The sequence below is a fragment of the Drosophila rhopaloa genome, unplaced genomic scaffold (genome assembly GCF_018152115.1).
Source record: "Drosophila rhopaloa isolate 14029-0021.01 unplaced genomic scaffold, ASM1815211v1 contig_3, whole genome shotgun sequence".
NCBI lineage: Eukaryota > Metazoa > Arthropoda > Insecta > Diptera > Drosophilidae > Drosophila > Drosophila rhopaloa.
Genome location: NW_025335123.1, coordinates 14,527,134 through 14,545,621, shown reverse-complemented (window position 1 = coordinate 14,545,621; position 18,488 = coordinate 14,527,134). Strand labels below are relative to the sequence as shown.

Genomic DNA, 18,488 nt, shown 5'->3' with positions numbered 1-18,488 from the left:
GCGAAAAAATTCCGATGCGCAATTGTCAAGTGTCTGTTGTAATTAATAGCGAGCAGTTGCGAATACAATAAATAATCGATACACTCTTAATACCATTTTTTTTTCCATGTTGCCTTGACTCGAATTTAATTAATTTTTTATGAACTGCGATTGTGTGTGTTGGTAAGTTGTAAATATATTCGCCAGCTCCCCGATTTCCGTCTCCTTTGTTGAGGAATTTCACAAAATGGAGCACAAAAGCAGGCGAATGATGAATGACTGCCAAATGAACATGTTTGAGTGGAAAGTCGACCGATATGAGTCCAAAGATAGAGTCGGAAATGTACAATATAATCGAAACGATTCGGGCGAGGCACGCAATACGTAGCAAGGATACGAGGATGTGGCCAGAAAGAGCTATTTTCCAATTTCAGTTGCATTCCACGGTGGCGATGCGGTAAAACGAATTTCATTTAGTTACATACTCCAAACTATACAATTTTCACTTGAGACTTTGCTTTTATTATGCAATTGTTAGGATATGTACATACAAAAAAATAATTATAAAGGATTTTTATTACACAAACACTTTTTTTTGCTTTTAATAAATTTAAAATCTTATTGAAATTTTTTTTTAGATTTCATATAAAAAACAGATTTTTGTTAGAAAATAACTTTGATTCTGTGCTTAATGATTGAAAAACTATTTACATGGCGAAGCAATTTCATCTTTTCAAATATACAATTTTTAAAATATAATTTTGAACATAATTTGGATCATCTTGACGCACTTATTTTGATTTAATAATTTTAATTTTAAAAAAGAATATTAACTAGTATATCGATTTTATACGAAATAAGATCAAACTGATTGAAAATCATTTAACTGCGAGGAATCAGGTTCTTTTCTATAATGATGTGTAACAAATTCAAAGTTTTACTTGTTATTTTAAAAAACCATTATGACTTACAATTTTACACTTATAGACAAAATGTAGCTATACTTAGTGGAGCTCCACTGTACGTGATTATTGATGGCAGCTCGGGCAAGTTTCGGGTTACCTGTCCTAGGGATTAGGCATCTGTCTCAGTCTCATCATCAGTCTCGGCCCAACCTCCACTGCCATTTCCATTTCCATCTCCATCGCCATCGCCATCGTCAGTCCTGCAGCTCTTCAGGCCCAATCTCTGTAGCTGTAGGAGTACATGTCTCATCTTCCAGCTGTCATTCGCTCACTCACTCACCGAGAATTGATGGCATTTGCCAAAAATACTGATGAGACGCACACATCCACACCCACACACACGCCCCCACACACCCACACACACACACACATCCATGGAACTTTTGTTGCATACTTAGTAGGGCAGGACAATGCGCCACTGATTGAATTGCATGTAAATTAACTTGCTGATCCGATTAGGGCCGACTTGGGCCAACAATAAAAATAATATCGAATGCAGAGAGAACTATTTACACGGAGAGAAAATATTGGTTACAATTTTACAAGGCCAATTGAATATTACTTTTTTGGTCAAATGCCACATTATTATAATTCAGATTATATCAAATTAAGGTTTTGCCAAAAAAAATATTTTTAAATGTTAATACTGTTAAAACTTTTAATATTTGTTCCCTTTATTTTAATTAGTGCATTTTTAATTGGCGAATTCAACTTTCGGTTTATTTTTGGTGAATTTTTTGCCATGCATTTGCGTTAGTCAATGTATTTTTAAAAGTGAATTTTCTTTCTCAATCTTATTGATAAATTACAAATTTTTCTTTTTTTGGCAAGCTCTTAGTGTTTAATTCGGTTTTTTTAAATTTAGTTTTGAATTATCATTTTCGAAAGGAAATTCACTTTTGATATATTTCTTTTAATTATTGTTTTGGTGATATTATTAATGAACTCTTATTGCTGAAAATAAACTGTTTATGTGTGAGTTTTTTTGGTATGTTCCCTTTTTAGAACAAAGACTAATTTTGATGTTTTAAAATGAGACCAAATTCATTGAATTAATTCCGAAATATTTGGCCCGATTTTCCTCCGTGTTGGACAAAAAAAACCGCATGAACTGCCAGCAGGTAAATGGCGAACGAACTTCCACACAGACACAGATACGCATGAATAAGCTAAGTACTCACACACCCACACACTCACACACACTGGGATAAAGCCAGCTGCACACGGATACACACCCACACACATGCCCACTCCGGGCAATTTCATTTGCCGCTCAGCTCTCACACAATTGAAATTTTTGTTGCATACTTTCAAGCAATTTGTTTGCAACTCAAGTTTCCCCAAAAAAAAACAGGGAGAAAGAACAAAATTTCAGAGGGAAAGCGAATACAAAAAAAAAATACATCCCGCCTGCCTCTTCACTAAAGCCATGCCCACAGTTGCCCCCACAACTCGTCCATCCCAAAAAACTTGGACTCGATTTATTTGGATGCACTTTTTATTTTATTTTTATTTTTCTTCTATACCACCAAGCTTGGCAGGGATTTTTAGGACGGATTGGAAAAAACTTGTGCATACTTTTCGTGGCATATTTTCATTTTGCTCCTTGTTCGTTATGAAAGCGGAGCTTGGTTCAAAGAGCTGCGACCACAATTTTGCTCTATCCACCAACTGCCATTCACCCTTCAGTGTTTTCCAGTCCCCTCCAACCTCCCTTCCCCACCTCCCATTCAAATCGAGGGGATATCTCTTGACCAACACCGCCATGAAAACAAAAAAAAAAATATCGCCGAAGAAAAAGCGGGAAAAACTGTAGACGAACTTATTTATTTTCATACTTAGAGCTTTGGTTTCGGCTTTGGTTTTTCTCTTCTTTGAGGATCTGAAGAAAAATACACGAAATGCGCAAAAAGAAAATAAAAATAAAATGAAAAAAACTGGTTAGAAATATTTAATTAAAAACAAGCCAAGAAAAACTTTTGGCAGTTGCTCACTTTTAGTGAAAATCATTAAAGGGCACAAGACGAAGAGCAAATCGAATGGGGAGTGTCGCATACATACAGTATTATTTATGCACATAACAATGTGGATTCTGGTTGATTCATTATCATAATCGCCAATTCATAATCCTGCAAGGACTTGGAGGATAATAAAGACAAGGGAGCACAAAAATACACAAGCACACAAAAGCCTCGGCTTTTTCCGAAATTTAATGAAATGTGTCGCATTCGCTTTGGGGATTCCCAGGGCAAAGTCACCTCCTCGGGAATCCATTTTCAATCCACTCCCACACATCGAGACATCCTTTTCGAGTCTGTGTGGGTGGAGCACCCCCAAAAAGCGCCCCAAAAACCACCACCCACTTTTTTCGCCCACTCAGACTCAGGAATTGACTTTAATGGCACTTCGAAGCTGTCAAACATTTGGGGCCACAACCGAAAATACTGGAGAGACCTTCTCGACTTAACTCGACTTTTTATTAAAAGCACTGGACAAAGTTTAGTGTCTGCCAAATAAATTGAAATTGTCATCTAATAAAAAAAACATATAAATATTCTAAGAGATGCTTTTCCATAGACCATTGCCATAGAAAAGAAAGGGGTGCATTATTTTCCATTGCAATAGTCTATGGAAACTTGAAAGCACAGGAAATTGATTTTGTTTCTTTGTGAAGTTGATTCCGATTATAGTTGTTTTCGGATAGAAATACTTATGTTGTAATTTCAATTAAATTGAAAACTAGAGAAAGAGTTGTATAAGTTTTTTACAAGCATGTCAACATTAATAGAATATTTAAATTAAAGAATGTATTGCAAATAAAAATTGTTCGTTAATGGTATAACTTAACTTTCAACTTAACTAATAAGGATCACTTTAGAGAAAGCCTTTTGAAAATAAAATACACATTTTTTTATTCCTAATATAGTTTAATGCAAATTTGTCTTAAATTTGATTGTGGACGTTAAAGAAAAGCATGGTGCAATTGTTGAATATGGATAAATGCTGATAAACATAGCTTTTTTTGGAGATTACTCTCTGCTGTCTTTCCGAATCACTTCATCCACTCCAATTGCTTATTCTTGCCCCACTCAAACCAAAGGACACTTTACCTTTATGGTCACCTACGGCTGCATCAATTATACAGATTGCGTATATATATAGTGGGTATATACCGAGAAATGGAGTAGTTGGGGCAGATAGTGGCTGTTAGCTCCGGGATAGTCGCATAATCAGTGCCAAATGCTCTGGACACAGATGCGGACATTGGGACAACTCATGAAATTCATGAAGAAGCCCCTCAAATCCGAATGAACTTTTCCAGGCTTCACTGGCTTACGGTACATTTGAGCCTTGGCCAATCTGCCATTTTTCCCCGGAAAACTCAAACCCAATTTCCCACCCGCACTGTCACAGATTTTCACACTTCACGCAGGCAAATATCCGGGGCAAATGAGATGGAATTGTTTTGTTGTCTCGGACATTTTCATGGCTTGATTTTCATTTTGTAGTTAACAAATTCATAAAACGAATTCCTTGTCCATGCTTTCAGTTTCCAACCGGCTGACCGCACCAAACTCATTTCCAAGTCAGAAATTACAACGCCACAAAGGAGAAAAATCTGAAAAATAGGCAGGGTTCCAAAAACAAAAAAAAAAAAAAAGAAGGAAAGGAGCAAAAATACAGTGCCAGGAACCTCGGAACCATTCCCAAAATGTTATGCAGGTTTTATACCATTTTTCCCCCCCGTCTGAACAAAAATGGTTTAGCCAAACAAACAACACAAAAAAAAAAAAGGCAATAGAAAGACAAACAAAAAATGGTGACAGCGGTGATAACATACACACTCCCGAAAAAGGCGCCCACAAAAAAAATGTGAGAAACACACGAAAAAAAGGTATAAACCATTCTGCAGTGAAGGAACAATGTGTTGGATTTTTGTTTTTTTTGTTTTTGGCTGGGGTGCAGAGGGCGTGAAGGACTCAAACGGATATATAAACACGTTGAATGCCCTCTCTCCACCGTTCCTCCGCCTCATCCTTATTTCCCTTCTAAGCAGATCCTGATTCGAATTGACTTGATTCAATCACCGCATTCAAATTGAATCAAATCGAGCAGAGCACCAGAATGTTATTCCCAACCAAAATCGAATTAAGTGCAAAAAGGGCAGTAAAAACTTGTGTCGATTGATTAGAAACCGTTTATGCAACACAAATACAAATAGGTTTAATAATAATTCTTAAATTGTCCGACACTGGCATATATATAAATGAGTACTTTAAATATTAACGACAGAAATGGTTAGTAATTGTACTGTAAAAGCTCTGTTGGTAGCTCGTGTAATGAGCGTCAGAATCATTAAAATGATTTCAGTCCACATGTTCAAGTTCCCATGCAGTGCGATCCATTTGAAAAGTAGAGCAAAAGTTGTGCAACTAAAATTGCTGACCACCTTTGTGTTGCTGCCTGTCCGTTTCCATTGCCATGGGCGTGGGGTAAGGGAGGGGTTGGACGGGGGTTGAGGTGAAACTTGTGGCGCCGCCGGCACCAGGAAAATTCCGGAAAATGCTGCACAGAGTGCCGGTGTGCCCGGCGTAAAAGTTCGCTGAAATTGTGACACAATTTTTGACGAATGTCAAAAACTGAACCGTAACAAGTGGATGCACACAGCCAGGGCGAAAGACAAACAAATGAAATGGGGGGGGGCAAAAAGGGGACACATGGGCGCATGGGGGTTAATGGAGGCAAGTGCCGTAAGCCCGCATCAACGCAAATGTCATTTGATGGATAAGTTTTTTGGACCAACCTCGCATCCCGGCACCCAAAAAACAGGGATAACTATGTTCCATATTTAATTATTCATGAGGCGGCAGAAGTGCCAGGGCGCCGTCCCTTTTGATTAATGAAGCAGCTGAGACAACATCAGCAATCAAATTAATTTCAGTTACATGAGCGGATTATAAAGAAACAACAGCAATAACGAGGATAACTATTTGTTTAAAGTCACCGACTTTTGGATACCATTTAAAACGAACAGAAGGCATTAGTAATCGCATTGTTTCGGCAACAGTTTTACAAAGAAATCGTGAAAAATTATTGTGCGGGGTGGCTGTTGGGACAGCAACAAATCGCTTTGGGGAACAGAGGCAACAACGCGCAAACATTTTTCACAACTAAATGAAGTAATTTAAAATAATTATCAATGCTAATTTAATGAGGCTTGGGCCAAGGCGCCCGGCAGGATATATGTTATTTTTTTATAGCTCTTGTTTTTGTTTTTTTTTTTAGTTTGCCTTTCTTTTGCGTAAAGTTTCTTTGGGCGAAAGCTTATTTTAATTTATAGTTTTTTATGTGGGTAGTGGTGAAAAAAAAAACGGTTGCAATTAAAATGGGGTGGGGGCGGGGGCGTGGCACTTAGTGGCAACGTTGAGCCACGTCTAGACGGCATGTATATGCACATACAAATTAGCCAAGTTAAATTGGCTGAGAAGAGGGCGGGCAGAGGGGGCGGGGCAGTGGGGGGGGCGGACTGATGAGAAATGCATTGGGAATCGTTTCGCTTCGTCGTCGACAAGTATGCAACATAAATTGTACAAGCCGCTAACGGTAATTGTTGCGCCGCCAACATGACGTATACGCGATATTTGCCTAGCTGCAAATGAGGCTGCCATTTTCCCTCTCGCTCTCGCTCCTATTTCCGGCTCGCGTCTGTGTGTGTGTGTGTGTGTTGGCGTGCTCAAGCGCCTGGAAAATGCCGCTAACGATGACGTTAACGTTGGCTTTTACCGTTGCCATCAGCGTTACTCTCCTCTCTCCACTCTCCACATCTCTCCACCTCCTCTTCTCATTGCCCATTCCCCCTTCCTTCTCACCGCCATTTTCGCTTCATCGTGGCCGCCTAAAAGCATGCAACAGCAATTTAAATTTTGTGCGCATTTCAATTTGCGAAATGGCGGAATAAAAAAAAAGGAAAACTCCCACGCTAAACAACAAAAATGCAGCTCGGCAATTAAAACCGTGTGCGGTAAGTAGCAGGTAGAAAAGGAGCAGAAGAAAAGACACTAAAGATGCAAGAAAACTTTAGAAAAGATGGTAGATATAGTAACGAATTCGACCAATAATTTTAAAACCTAAAAAAATCGAAATCCCTTTAGTAAATTAGCCAATTTAATGGTTATTAACCAAAGTAAATATACTGAACAGCTTTAATTTTTCATAACCACCACACTTAACTTTTTTTTTTTTGGGACGAAAACAATTAATTTATAGTGACTATGTTGCCTGCGGGCTTAATTACACAATTATGTACAGTCGCTGAATTTTAATTATTAAATTATTTATTTGTGTGATAAGTAACTCATTTTGTAATTGCCTTTGACAGTGGCGGATCTAGGATTTAGTTGGGGAATTCAGTTTCTGCAGAACACATTTTTTTGTTGCATCCTTTTTTTAATGCCACATTCTGTCACTTTTCAACCGAGTGGGGTGGGATTTTAATTCAAAACAGCTTAGTTATGCATTAAAAATATATACTTCCTGACTGATTGACACTGACCAAACTAAAATATTAAATGTGTTCAGAAATCTTATTTACTTGACTAAAAAGAGATTTTAATAAATTTGGACTAGTTGAACCAAGTAAAGTTTTATTTTAATTAAACTACCGGTATTTTTATTTATTAAAGCAACAAAAGAAAAACAATTAAATATAGGAATCAGGTGGTTTTCAGTACTATAACTATCATGTACAAATAAAAAATGTTTATACAGGAGTATTTTGTTTTTACTATAACTGGTAAGACACACTATTGGAAAGGGAAACTCTATAAATCTTTTTAAAACAGTATCTGCACCTGTTACTCTTTTTATAACAGTGTCTGTTTCAGAGTGCTATGTGGGTTCCTCTTGATTGAAACGTTTCGCCAACGCGTGGCACTTAAACTTTAATGCAATGCCAAATTTCATTGGCCAACGGGAAATGCGCGGAGAAAAGCGGAAAAGTAGGGAAAGTATAAATTGGACTGCGATGGCAAAGGGAAGCTGGAGAACTGGACAGCGGACACAGCACGCACATTAAAAGTTCAAATGGTACAAAAATATAAAAATCCGCTTACGAAATTCTGAGGGCGAGAGACAAAAGGCGACTGCAAATAGGGCAGAAAAGACTGTGGCAGTTAAAAGTGGAATAGCAGCGGACAAAATAATGCGACCCCACGCAACGATTTCGAGTTTGCGATTCGGGGGGAAAAATACTATTATACTACCCTTTCCCCCTCCCTGTTTTATACCACTACTGTTTACACCATTACTACATCCATGTACTTTGCACTGATCGATAACCGTTCTCTTTGCCTTTCGGTTGGCTATCATCTGTGCCCCAGAATATAAACTAAACTGGAAAGCAATCATAATAAGCGCTTTACTTGGGGGACATTCCTAATTAAATTTAAAGGGATGACCTTATACTCTTCATTTAATTATTTAATTGCAAGAAATTGCAAGAGGTCAAACATAGTATAAAATACAACAAATTGCAAGGATTTCTGTACTAAAAATAATGTATATTTTGCAAATAAATTTGTCATACTGATACATTCAGAATAGTTAAATAATGTAAAATGTCTAATGGATCTGATAAACATTGTATTTTGGTTAAGATTTAAAGCATTGTTTTATCTATTTATGAGACATTTCCGCTTGGAGAGCCCAAAAAGTGATGAAAAATTCTTTAGAAAATCGAATGTTAAGTCACTTAGATGTTGGCAAACTAGAAAGTCTCGACGGGATTGCATATCTGAATCAAATACTCGGCCTGGGGTCAAACTGACCTTCGTCCAAAGGACCAACATACATACATGCAAAATGGGAGGGAAATGTTATGCCAAACTAATTACTTGCTAAAAGCGCAAACAAAAGCCACCAAAATAAAACAATGACAACAAAAGGGGGCGGGTTACATGGGGTTTTATCTCCAATCGCACACTTGACGACCTCTAACCCCCTCTACCCCCCTCTCCCCCCTTTTTTCCTCGTTTCAGGGATTTTTGTTCAACTTGGCTCAACAAGAGCCTGGCTAAAACAATGGGGGCCACAACGAAACCAGGCTGGCAAAACACTCGAGAGCCAATCAATGCAAAATTTGTCCCAAAGTCAACTTGCGCAATATACAGGGGGCGTGGTCACGCCCACCGCACTAATGGGGTGATAGCCTTATGCAAGGATATTCAGTAATTAATCCTCCTCTTTGAAAGAAGTCGGGAGAATACGGAACATTTTTAAGCCTTTGAGTTTTCTACCATACTTTTCGGCATTATATTATATATAGGTATTATATTATAGGTATAATACTCTGTATCTTTAGTGCGACCAATTTTCGCTATACGTAAGCTTTATGACCAAAAGCCGATTAACACTTAATTTGGTTGCGACATAAATACTTAATAGTAATTCCAATTGCCCGAAAGGGAAGCTTAATTTAGTAGAGCGTCGGTTGATTTAGTCACATACACGAATTAATTGAAATGAGGTAGCTAACCGTCAGTTTTAAATTACTAATTGTTAAATTTATTAAAATGTAATGAATTTATGAATTGGGTAGTAGTTAGGTAGTTATGTTCTTATTCCACCAATTAAAGGCCACGGTTTTACACGCTAAAATTTCACATTTTTTACATTTTTTTATTATTATTATTATTTATATAATAATCATTTTATATGGCAAAACATATTAAATAAATATAATTAAGGGCTTATGCTAAAGTATTTATTCGACCACATGAATCGGTTGATGCACTGTATCGTAAGTTTTGCTTTGACTTACTTAAAATATTTATTTCAAAATTAATTTACATTCCGAAAAAATATATATAATAATAATTGTGTGGGCCTAACCCTGTTTGTGCCCCAATATTGGTCTATTAAAATGCTTATAGGTGCGTAAAATGTCATTTAAAATATACTTCGCATCCCAAAGATATCCCTTAAGAGTTGGGGTTTCTATTAATTTAAGCCGTGCTCGATCCGCACTCAACGCTGGAATTGGAAAGCCGAAAAGCGTCAAGTTCTTTATGGCCAGTGCTGTTCGAAATAGGTAAACACGGGGAACGAATTGTAAGAGCTGCAACATCTGGCGAGGCAGCTTTCTGCAGCTTAGCACCTGATTAGGTGAGCTTCAGGAGTCATCCTTGAGCCGAGGATGCCAGGATGGGAGGTGGGCAGTGGGAGGTGGGCGGTGGGAGGTCAGCGCCGCATTAAAGGCGTAACTCAAGTGGGATTCAGGGAATTTTGCAGTTCGATGCCCGGAGCTGTTTCTGTAGCTGTAGCTCAGCTGGGCTCAGTTGGAGAAGTAAGGGGAAAGGGGCATGGGGCATGGGGCATAGGGCAAGGAGCAAGGACCAAGGACACTGTCATTGTCCCGGCTCCTTATCGAAATCCAGTGCTGTCACTTGTCGGGCACTTCACGGCAGCCAGTGATCTCCCTTGAGTGTGTTGAACATACGCTTCTTATGTGTGTGTGCCACTCGTTCGTCCCACTCCACTCCACTCTTCAGTTGCCCCCCCACCCCCCTCCCCGTCTGTGTTTGTTTATCCTGCGCAACTGACCCCTGACCCCTGTCCGTATTCCAGGGGCTGGTGGGTCTGCGACTGGGGCTTATACAACCACTCAGTGACACAAATAAAAGTAAACATGATAAAACCATTGAAACTTTTTCCATTTTCACTTTTGAGTGTGTTTGTATTTTCGCTTCACTCCGCTTTTGTCCGTTTCCAACACACACACACATACACCCGCACACACATCCCTCCCCCCTGGACTTCTGCATCTGTGTGCGAGTTAATCTCAAGTGCAGCCGAGAGCTAAATATTTACCATTGGCGTTGACTCTGCGCCTCAACCGCCGCAAACTCACAAACACATGGTCAAAGCTGTAGCCACCATGTCATACCAACCAACCCCCCTCCCCCTCCCTCATCCACCGGACCAGCACCACCCACCACCCACCACCCACTTGAGAGGCACTTTCTCCGCTCCACTCGACCCCCTTTCACCGCTGTTGACTTCTCGCTTATCATCGATGACGCTGAGGTCTGTCCATCCAAACATGCATTCAAATGACCCGCACTTACCACCTGCCCCTCCCATTTTCCGCCTCCACAACCCTCTTTTCCGCACTTGTTTACGCTTAGCTAACAAGGCAAGCTAAAAGTTTGCTGGCTGCTAGCCGGGACTTTCCCTGTTCTTTTTTTTTCCCTCATTTTTTCTGCCCTTTTCCCCGCTTTCCTGCTTTCATTCGCCTTTGCCATTCAAAAGAGTCCAGTTTGTTGTGCATAAATTGTTTATGTTGGCAACCCTGGCCCGGGACTCCAATTGTTTCTGGATTCGATGCTGGTCTCCAGCAAGTTGGCCAACAACAGACCGGTCGAGAACAAAAGGTAAACGGTAAATACATATTTGTGTCAGTCGTTGAACTTGTGTGTGTGTGTGTGTGTTTGTGTGTTGACCTCTTCTGGCAAGTTGCATCCACAAGTCAATCGCACAAGTCCGCAGATTGAACGTCTTTGAACGCCGTCGGCACACTGTAATCTTCGTACAGCTTTTTCAGCTTAGCAGGAATTTAGTTTTTTATCTACAGCTTTTATTAACTATATTTTTCCCTAATGCAACGTTTTTTTATATACAATGGCTTAAGCAACACTTTTTTAAAGCAAGTTAACCAACACTACGAGTTTTCTTTTAGAATATTTTTAGCCTTTTCCATTACTAGTTGCAGAAACAAAACTTATCCAAAACTGGTCAAATATTAATACCAAGCACCTACTTCTTGGAAAACAAATGCGATTGAAAACAAAACAAATTGATGGTTCGATTATTTTTCACTATTTTTAAGCCCTTTTCAAGTACTTACATAGCAGTGTCAGAAACCAAATGTAAATACTCTTTTCGAGGACTTAAAGTAAAGGATGGATTCTACTAAGCAGACAAGTAAATATTCCGCATTTCTGCTTCAGGTGAAAGCCAACACCAAGTTATCTTGCCAAGCCACGAAGCTCGTGAATATTTAAAGGGCAGGCGTCAATATTTCAGCATCGCTCAACCTTGACAGCATTATGAAGTGAGTGCGACTGCAGTTGGGCGGCATGTGGGTGGTTTTGTGGGTGGTGGCAGGTGGCAGGTGGCAGGTGTGGGTGGCAATATGAAACGCCTGGCTGGAGAGCAGAGCCGAGCAGAGCGTTGCAGCGGAAGCTGGAGTCAACCGAGGCGTGTAACCGAGTCAATGGAGGCACTCCCCATCTCCTTTTCCCTCGGGAGGCATGTGCACCTGCCAAATCCTTCACGAAGATATTACTCACTTGCCGGTCCAATGAGGCGGCTCATTATGAACGGGGTCCGGATCCGGATCCGGATATGGATACGGCCATGACTATGGCCATGGACGATTGGAGGCCCCAAATAAAGGCCCATTGTTGACCAAAAACTGCACGTAACGATGTATTAATTAAGCCTCCACTGATGGCTCAATGGGTTTGGCAATGCCATGACACGAAAGTGGAACATTTTTGTGTTTAACATAAGCTGAATGATTGTGCAGAATGTCATACTACACGCAAAATAAGACAAACAATGAGAAACACAAAAAAAAAGCCTTCAAAAAACATTACCCAATCGATTTCCTTAGAATTTTTTTTAATATAATTTGAAAAGCCTGCATTAATATTAAAACATGAATATCTTTATGGGTTAACAAAAATTGAAAAAGAAATTGATAAATATTTTGTGAGAACCGAAAATGATTTTTCTTATTATAAAATATATTAACAAATGAAGTTCTTAGGAAAATATTCTGGGATATGGATTGGCTAGGTGCTTTTATTATCGATTGTTGAATTTATCTGTTTGAATTATTAAAAAATACTTTTCAAAAAGTTGTAGAAGTATTGGATTGCTTTCTTCAGAGTAAATTAAAAAAAAATGTTTAAAATACTTTAAGATGGTTTTATAAATGATTTAAAATTATTGAAGAAATTATCGTAAAATTTGTTAGGAGCATTTTTTGGCTACCCATTTGCATTGAAGATTTATATCCAATTTGTAGTATTACAAAATTTCAAAGTCCCCAGAAAAGACATGTCTAGGAAAACATTGAAATAAATTTTCCCCTGCTGAGTTATTTTTTATTTCCATCCTGGAATGCAAGAGTCAATGCTCCAGCCTTGGGCCAGCTATCAATCAGGGGTTAAGCGGGGGCAGGGGATGGGTTAAAGGGGGGAGTGGGGAAAACTCGCTGCTCGACAATCATTTACCGAGCAGCTTTTGGCTTTCACTTTTCACACATCCCGCAATTAATTTCCGTTTGATTGTTTGTCTCTGTCCGGGATTCTCTGTTCAAAACCCCGAACCGGAATCCTATTTGCTTCCCACACAGCGAATGCGATTTAATTGCTTTGGGGCCCCTGTTTCCTCGACTTAAGCTCAGCTCTGCTGCTTTTCCCTCACTTTCCCCGCATTTCCCGGACTGCACTTTCCGCCGTAAATAAAGAGCTAGCGCGAAGGTGCAGGAATCGCAGGTGGAAATCGGATGGCGGATGGCAGAGGATGCTGCCATGTCAACAACTTTGCCGTGAAAGTTTTATTTGCTCGGTTCATTTGTTGCTGGCAGGAGCAAAACATAACATGGCGCACTCATAAGCACCAGAGTTGCCAAGCAACGTCAAAAATAATTAAAGGTATTGGCGCTTTATGTGGAGAGTTCTATAAAGCCTTGCACAAGTTCATTTTGCTTTGCTGGTTATTACGTTTAATATTAGGGTCCACAGGTTTTCCATTTTTATAGTTTTAAAGCCATCAATCGTAAATGCCATAACTTTGGTGTTTATAAGTAAAGAAGTTAGGATTTTCTATTGGTTTTCTTTTGGCCAATCAATCCGACCTACCAAATTTCATAAGGATCAGTCGGCCGATCCTATATCCTATATAATTAATTCTATGAGCGTTACTGCCCATTACAATCACTCCCTTGCATTATAAAATATATAATTATTTCTAAGTTTCCGATGAGTTGTAATAGAGTGACCCAAAATTGGACTTCTAGAGTCCATAACTTTACCAAATTTAGTCCGATTCCAAAGTGGCATACCTCTAAAGACTTGTGATTCGATTCTCTGAAAATCTGCATTCAAAATTTTCAATTTAGCGTTTATCAATATTTTGACCTATTTTCATGTTGGTTATGTTTTGTTTAAAACAATGGATGCTAGTTGGCATTGAGTAGAATGCCAGATATCTGTCAGGGTATATGAGATATCATTAGTGAAATCGTCTAGGTAGTCAACACACACAATCGACACATTCATACACACACACACCGTTTGAACAAAAAAAAATGTACATAGAGCAAAACTGAAAAAAAATAATAATCAAACGGAGATAAAATCATATCTAGTACTAGTATCTAGCTGATCAAAGAGTTCGCTGCCGCGCACCGTGCATCAGATCCATAGATCTGTGGAACAGATCCTGTGTCAGCACACCACTGCACCAGACTCAGACTCCTTTCGATCGCACAGACAGAGCGCAAAATTCGTAGGTTCAAAGTTCAAGGCACACAGAGGACCGAGAGTGGGACCCCCGAATCCGAGGGTCAACCGGGCCAAAAGGCCAAAAGGCAGCCAACTGCAGCGAGTGCACCAGGTCCAGGCCACGTCGACAGCTGGTTCCAGCCCGATTTCTTTTCCACTTTTGATAGTTTTGTACACAGGTGAGTTGACGTAGTCGTTGCCACTGCAAGGGTATCGCATTCCATTTTTCTAATGGAGAGTACACATTTTAGCTGTCATTTCTTGCTGACGAGTGATTTACATATTTTTCATAAGCTGATCATGATTAAATTTCAATCGAATATGCATCAGAAACTGGGTATATCACACATTTTCTGTTTGATATACCATCTTACCAAGATAACTTTATTTTAAGTAACTAAAATCCAGTTTCTATCAATTCATAAGATTATATTTTGTTGTTGTACATATTTTAAAAGAAAAGATGTAATTAAAAGGTATTAATTTGAAATGCTGATGGTACAATATAATCAATTTTTAACATTTAATATGATATTTACAAAATATATTTTATTTGAGAAAATTTTTAGCATGTTTTTAAAGAAAACAAGTAATTCAAAGGTTTTAATTCGAAATGCCGATGATACAATATATTACATTTTTAACATTTAATATTTACAAAATATATATTATTTGAGAAAATTGATTGCATTAAATAGTCTATCATTTTTAAAGATATTAGGATGAAATTTTAAGTAGGTTTCATATGAAAAATTGGAAAATAAATAAAACATAAATGTATGTGTAAATGAACATTGCTTTATTGTTGTCGTTTTATAAAATATTTCGCTTTTGTAATGACCACCAGGCTATATAAACATCGGCTTGCCAAAGTTCATTTCGTTTTTTGTCTGAAAGCTCTTAATTGATAATATTTTGACACTTCAGCAGGTTCAGTATGGTCATCAATCTGAATCCGGCCAGCTCCGGCGGCCCGATCGGCAACCTCTTCAGCGGAAACGGAGGCGGAAACGGAAACGGAGGTGGAAACGGTAGCGGAAACGGTAGCGGAAACGGAAACGGAGGGGGAAACGGAAACGGAGGCGGAAACGGAAACGGCAGCGCAAACGGAAGCGGAAGCGGCGGCGGCACCACCAGCAACCTGATGGGCATCATCAGTCACTCGGTTTTCGACGGGATCGTCTATCTGCATGTGGTGTGCGCCGGCGACTCGAGCGCCAAGTGGATCACCCTGGACGAGGCGATGGCCTACTGCCCCACCGGCGTGGTGGCCTACACCAAACTGCAGATCGCCGAGATTTATGGCGTGCCAATGGACGTGCTCTTCCAGTGACGAGTGACCTGCATCCTGGATCCTGAATCCTAAATCCTGGCCAGGACACTTCTCACCTGGCAGACGGGCTAGACTCTATAAGCAGCTCTGTTTTGATTGAACGGAATCGCTGGCAATCGGCATTTGAACTTTGGCACTGTTTGGCAAAATCAATCAATTCTGCATTCGGCAATCGGTTAGATCGTAGAAATTTCTACATACCGTCGATCTATTTTCTTGCAGTCATCTCCTCGATCTACAAGAAAACCCAAATTTAAAGTTCGGGCGTTATGCGATTTTCCCCAAAAAAAAAAACAGCTATTGTTACAGAAAGTATAGAGAATACCAACCGAGGAGACATATCCAAAAGATGTATTAATGTTCGGTTCGATAAAAACTGGTTGAACTTTTTTGACTGGAGGACATCTACTTTTGGCATGGCTCAAGGATAATTCGTAAATTTCGCTCATCAGAAATGTATCACAAGCTCAAAATATTTCATAAAAATCTCAAATAATGATTTTTAAAACTTGAACTGGTTTGTAGTAACTGGGTGTAGTGTGTTGAATACAAAATAGGATTAAAAGAAAAAACAACAAAAATTAATTTTTAATATTTATTTTTTCTATTATTAATTGTCTGTAAATGAAGCTTTGAAAAACATAGAAAAAAATTTAATCTTTTCTGAAAAGAGTTAAATAATATTTAAGTGAAAAGTAAACGTAATTTTTGAGTAAATTATTGATTTTAATTTTTTGCTATTTTTTGTAGTAAATACAGTAAATATTTTGATGTCAAGTTTCAAGTAAAAGGTATATAAATGATAACTTGCAAAGTTACAACAGTGCCTTAGTTAAATATTCAACAGGACACCTAAACGAAAAGGGGATAAGATCTCTTATGAAATTATGTTTTTGGGCCTTTTTCTTTGATTTACATTTTTTGGTTAAGAATTTAAATAACCAAAATCCTTAGGGAAGATATTCAACAAAAATACATAAAAAAAACCTCCAAGGTTCAGACGTCACCCACCTGAGTTTCCGGCAATCCCGGCATTCATTTACCTTGGCCGCTGACCATCTCACGTGCCCCTGTGGCATTTGTCAGTCGAGGGAGGAAGATGGATGGGCTGAGCGGATGTTTAAGGAGCCTTTGCCACGCACCCACTGGGCGTATGCGTAATGCGGCCAGCCCACAGAATTTGGGCATTTCAATTGCAAATTAGCCAAAAGCCAACGTCAACGCCCCCACTGAAGTGTGCCTCCGGTGTTATCCCTGCTGCCATTCTTTTGCCCTCCTCGCTGGGCAATTTGAATGATTTATGTTGATTGCGTATAATTGCATGTTGTGTGTCCTTGTCCGCCCCTTTGTGCCCAGGTGCGTTTGCCATCCCGGCCACGTGACAAATCCACGCCCTCCTTTTCTTTTCCATTCCATTCCACTCCACTCCTTGTTCCTTGTTACTTGTTCGGTTTGCTCCGAACCTCAGACATTCTGCGGCGCATTGTTGCCGCCGCTTTTATGACGCTCCATCTGTCAGCGGCTCGTTGGTGACACACCAGCAAGGAGGAAGGAGGAGGAGCAGCTAGTTGGGTAAGGTTGAACATGGCTAAACAGGACCTTATCTAATTACGCGCCCAAAAGCACGCAACACAAAAATGTCAACCAAGTCGAGCGACGACCAAGTTGTCTTCTGCGGCACGACGCTTCATTTTTCTAATGCCAGCTGGAAAGGAAAATCCATGGAAAATGCGGTGGGTCAGGATCGCTGTATATGTGTGTGTGTGTGTTTGTGTGTGTGTGTGGCTGACTTTTGCCAAATGGCAGGCGCTCGCGCATTTATTTCGCTTGTAAACGAGCGCAATTTGCAATTTGAGCGCGTCCGTTTCGCGTTTAGCCTCCCCTACTTTCTCCCCCTTTCTCTTCCCTTTCTACTTTCTACTTTCTCCTTACCCCCTGACCCCATGTACAAAAGGGGTGTGGGCCGTCCGTCCTGTCGGCCATTTGCAATTGAATATTTATTTGCATTGCCCCGGGTTTCGTGTCGGGTGTGGCGCAACTAAAAAATTATTACGCATACGCAGCGTTGTCGGCGGGAAAAAAAATAGAACGAGAAAAAAGTAAACTTTTTGCTAATCAGGCAAAGTGTGACCGGAACTTTTGGCGTTTTTCATAGGGAATCTTTAAGCTTGTGTGTTATGAAAGGTCATTGAACTTTAATTTTATTATTATTTATTTTTATTACAAATTATATATGTATATTGCAATATTTAAATAGTTTTACGAAATTCAATAAAAGGTTAGAATAGCTTGGTACCTTAGTAAAGAATTTTCACATTTTCTATTGAGAAATATTTATCCATTATCAAAATATATTTAACAAAGGTCAATAAGCTTTCAAATTAACTTTTAATGGAATGTTTTTTTCTCTTTTCATAACTAAATCTTTATCGATAACTCAAATTTGACCCTATGTTTTAAAAAAAGTATGTCTTCCTGATCATAGTTAGTTAACTGAAATGTAATGATCGACCCCAAGATTCTGTGCCCTGGTCACACCAATTACTTGGCATCCGGCATCTGAAAATGGGGTAAGCGGAAGTGGTGCAGCACCACTGAGCCACTGTACCACTGAACCACCGTGGCCGATGCAAAAGG

The 18,488-nt window shown here is 39.3% G+C and overlaps 1 protein-coding gene across 1 annotated transcript; it reads left to right on the top strand.

Moving 5' to 3' along the window:
* Positions 1-14,263: 14,263 nt before the first annotated feature.
* LOC108040489 (serglycin) lies at positions 14,264-16,359 on the top strand. The gene is made up of 2 exons (XM_017117976.2): positions 14,264-14,697; positions 15,446-16,359. Exon 2 carries the CDS (start codon positions 15,456-15,458, stop codon positions 15,849-15,851), a length of 396 nt encoding a protein of 131 aa, XP_016973465.1. The 5' UTR covers positions 14,264-14,697; positions 15,446-15,455; the 3' UTR covers positions 15,852-16,359.
* Positions 16,360-18,488: the final 2,129 nt, after the last annotated feature.

Bases quoted from the DNA above. Each gene is read 5' to 3' on its own strand.
- LOC108040489 (XM_017117976.2), top strand. From the start codon at position 15,456: ATGGTCATCAATCTGAATCCGGCCAGCTCCGGCGGCCCGATCGGCAAC.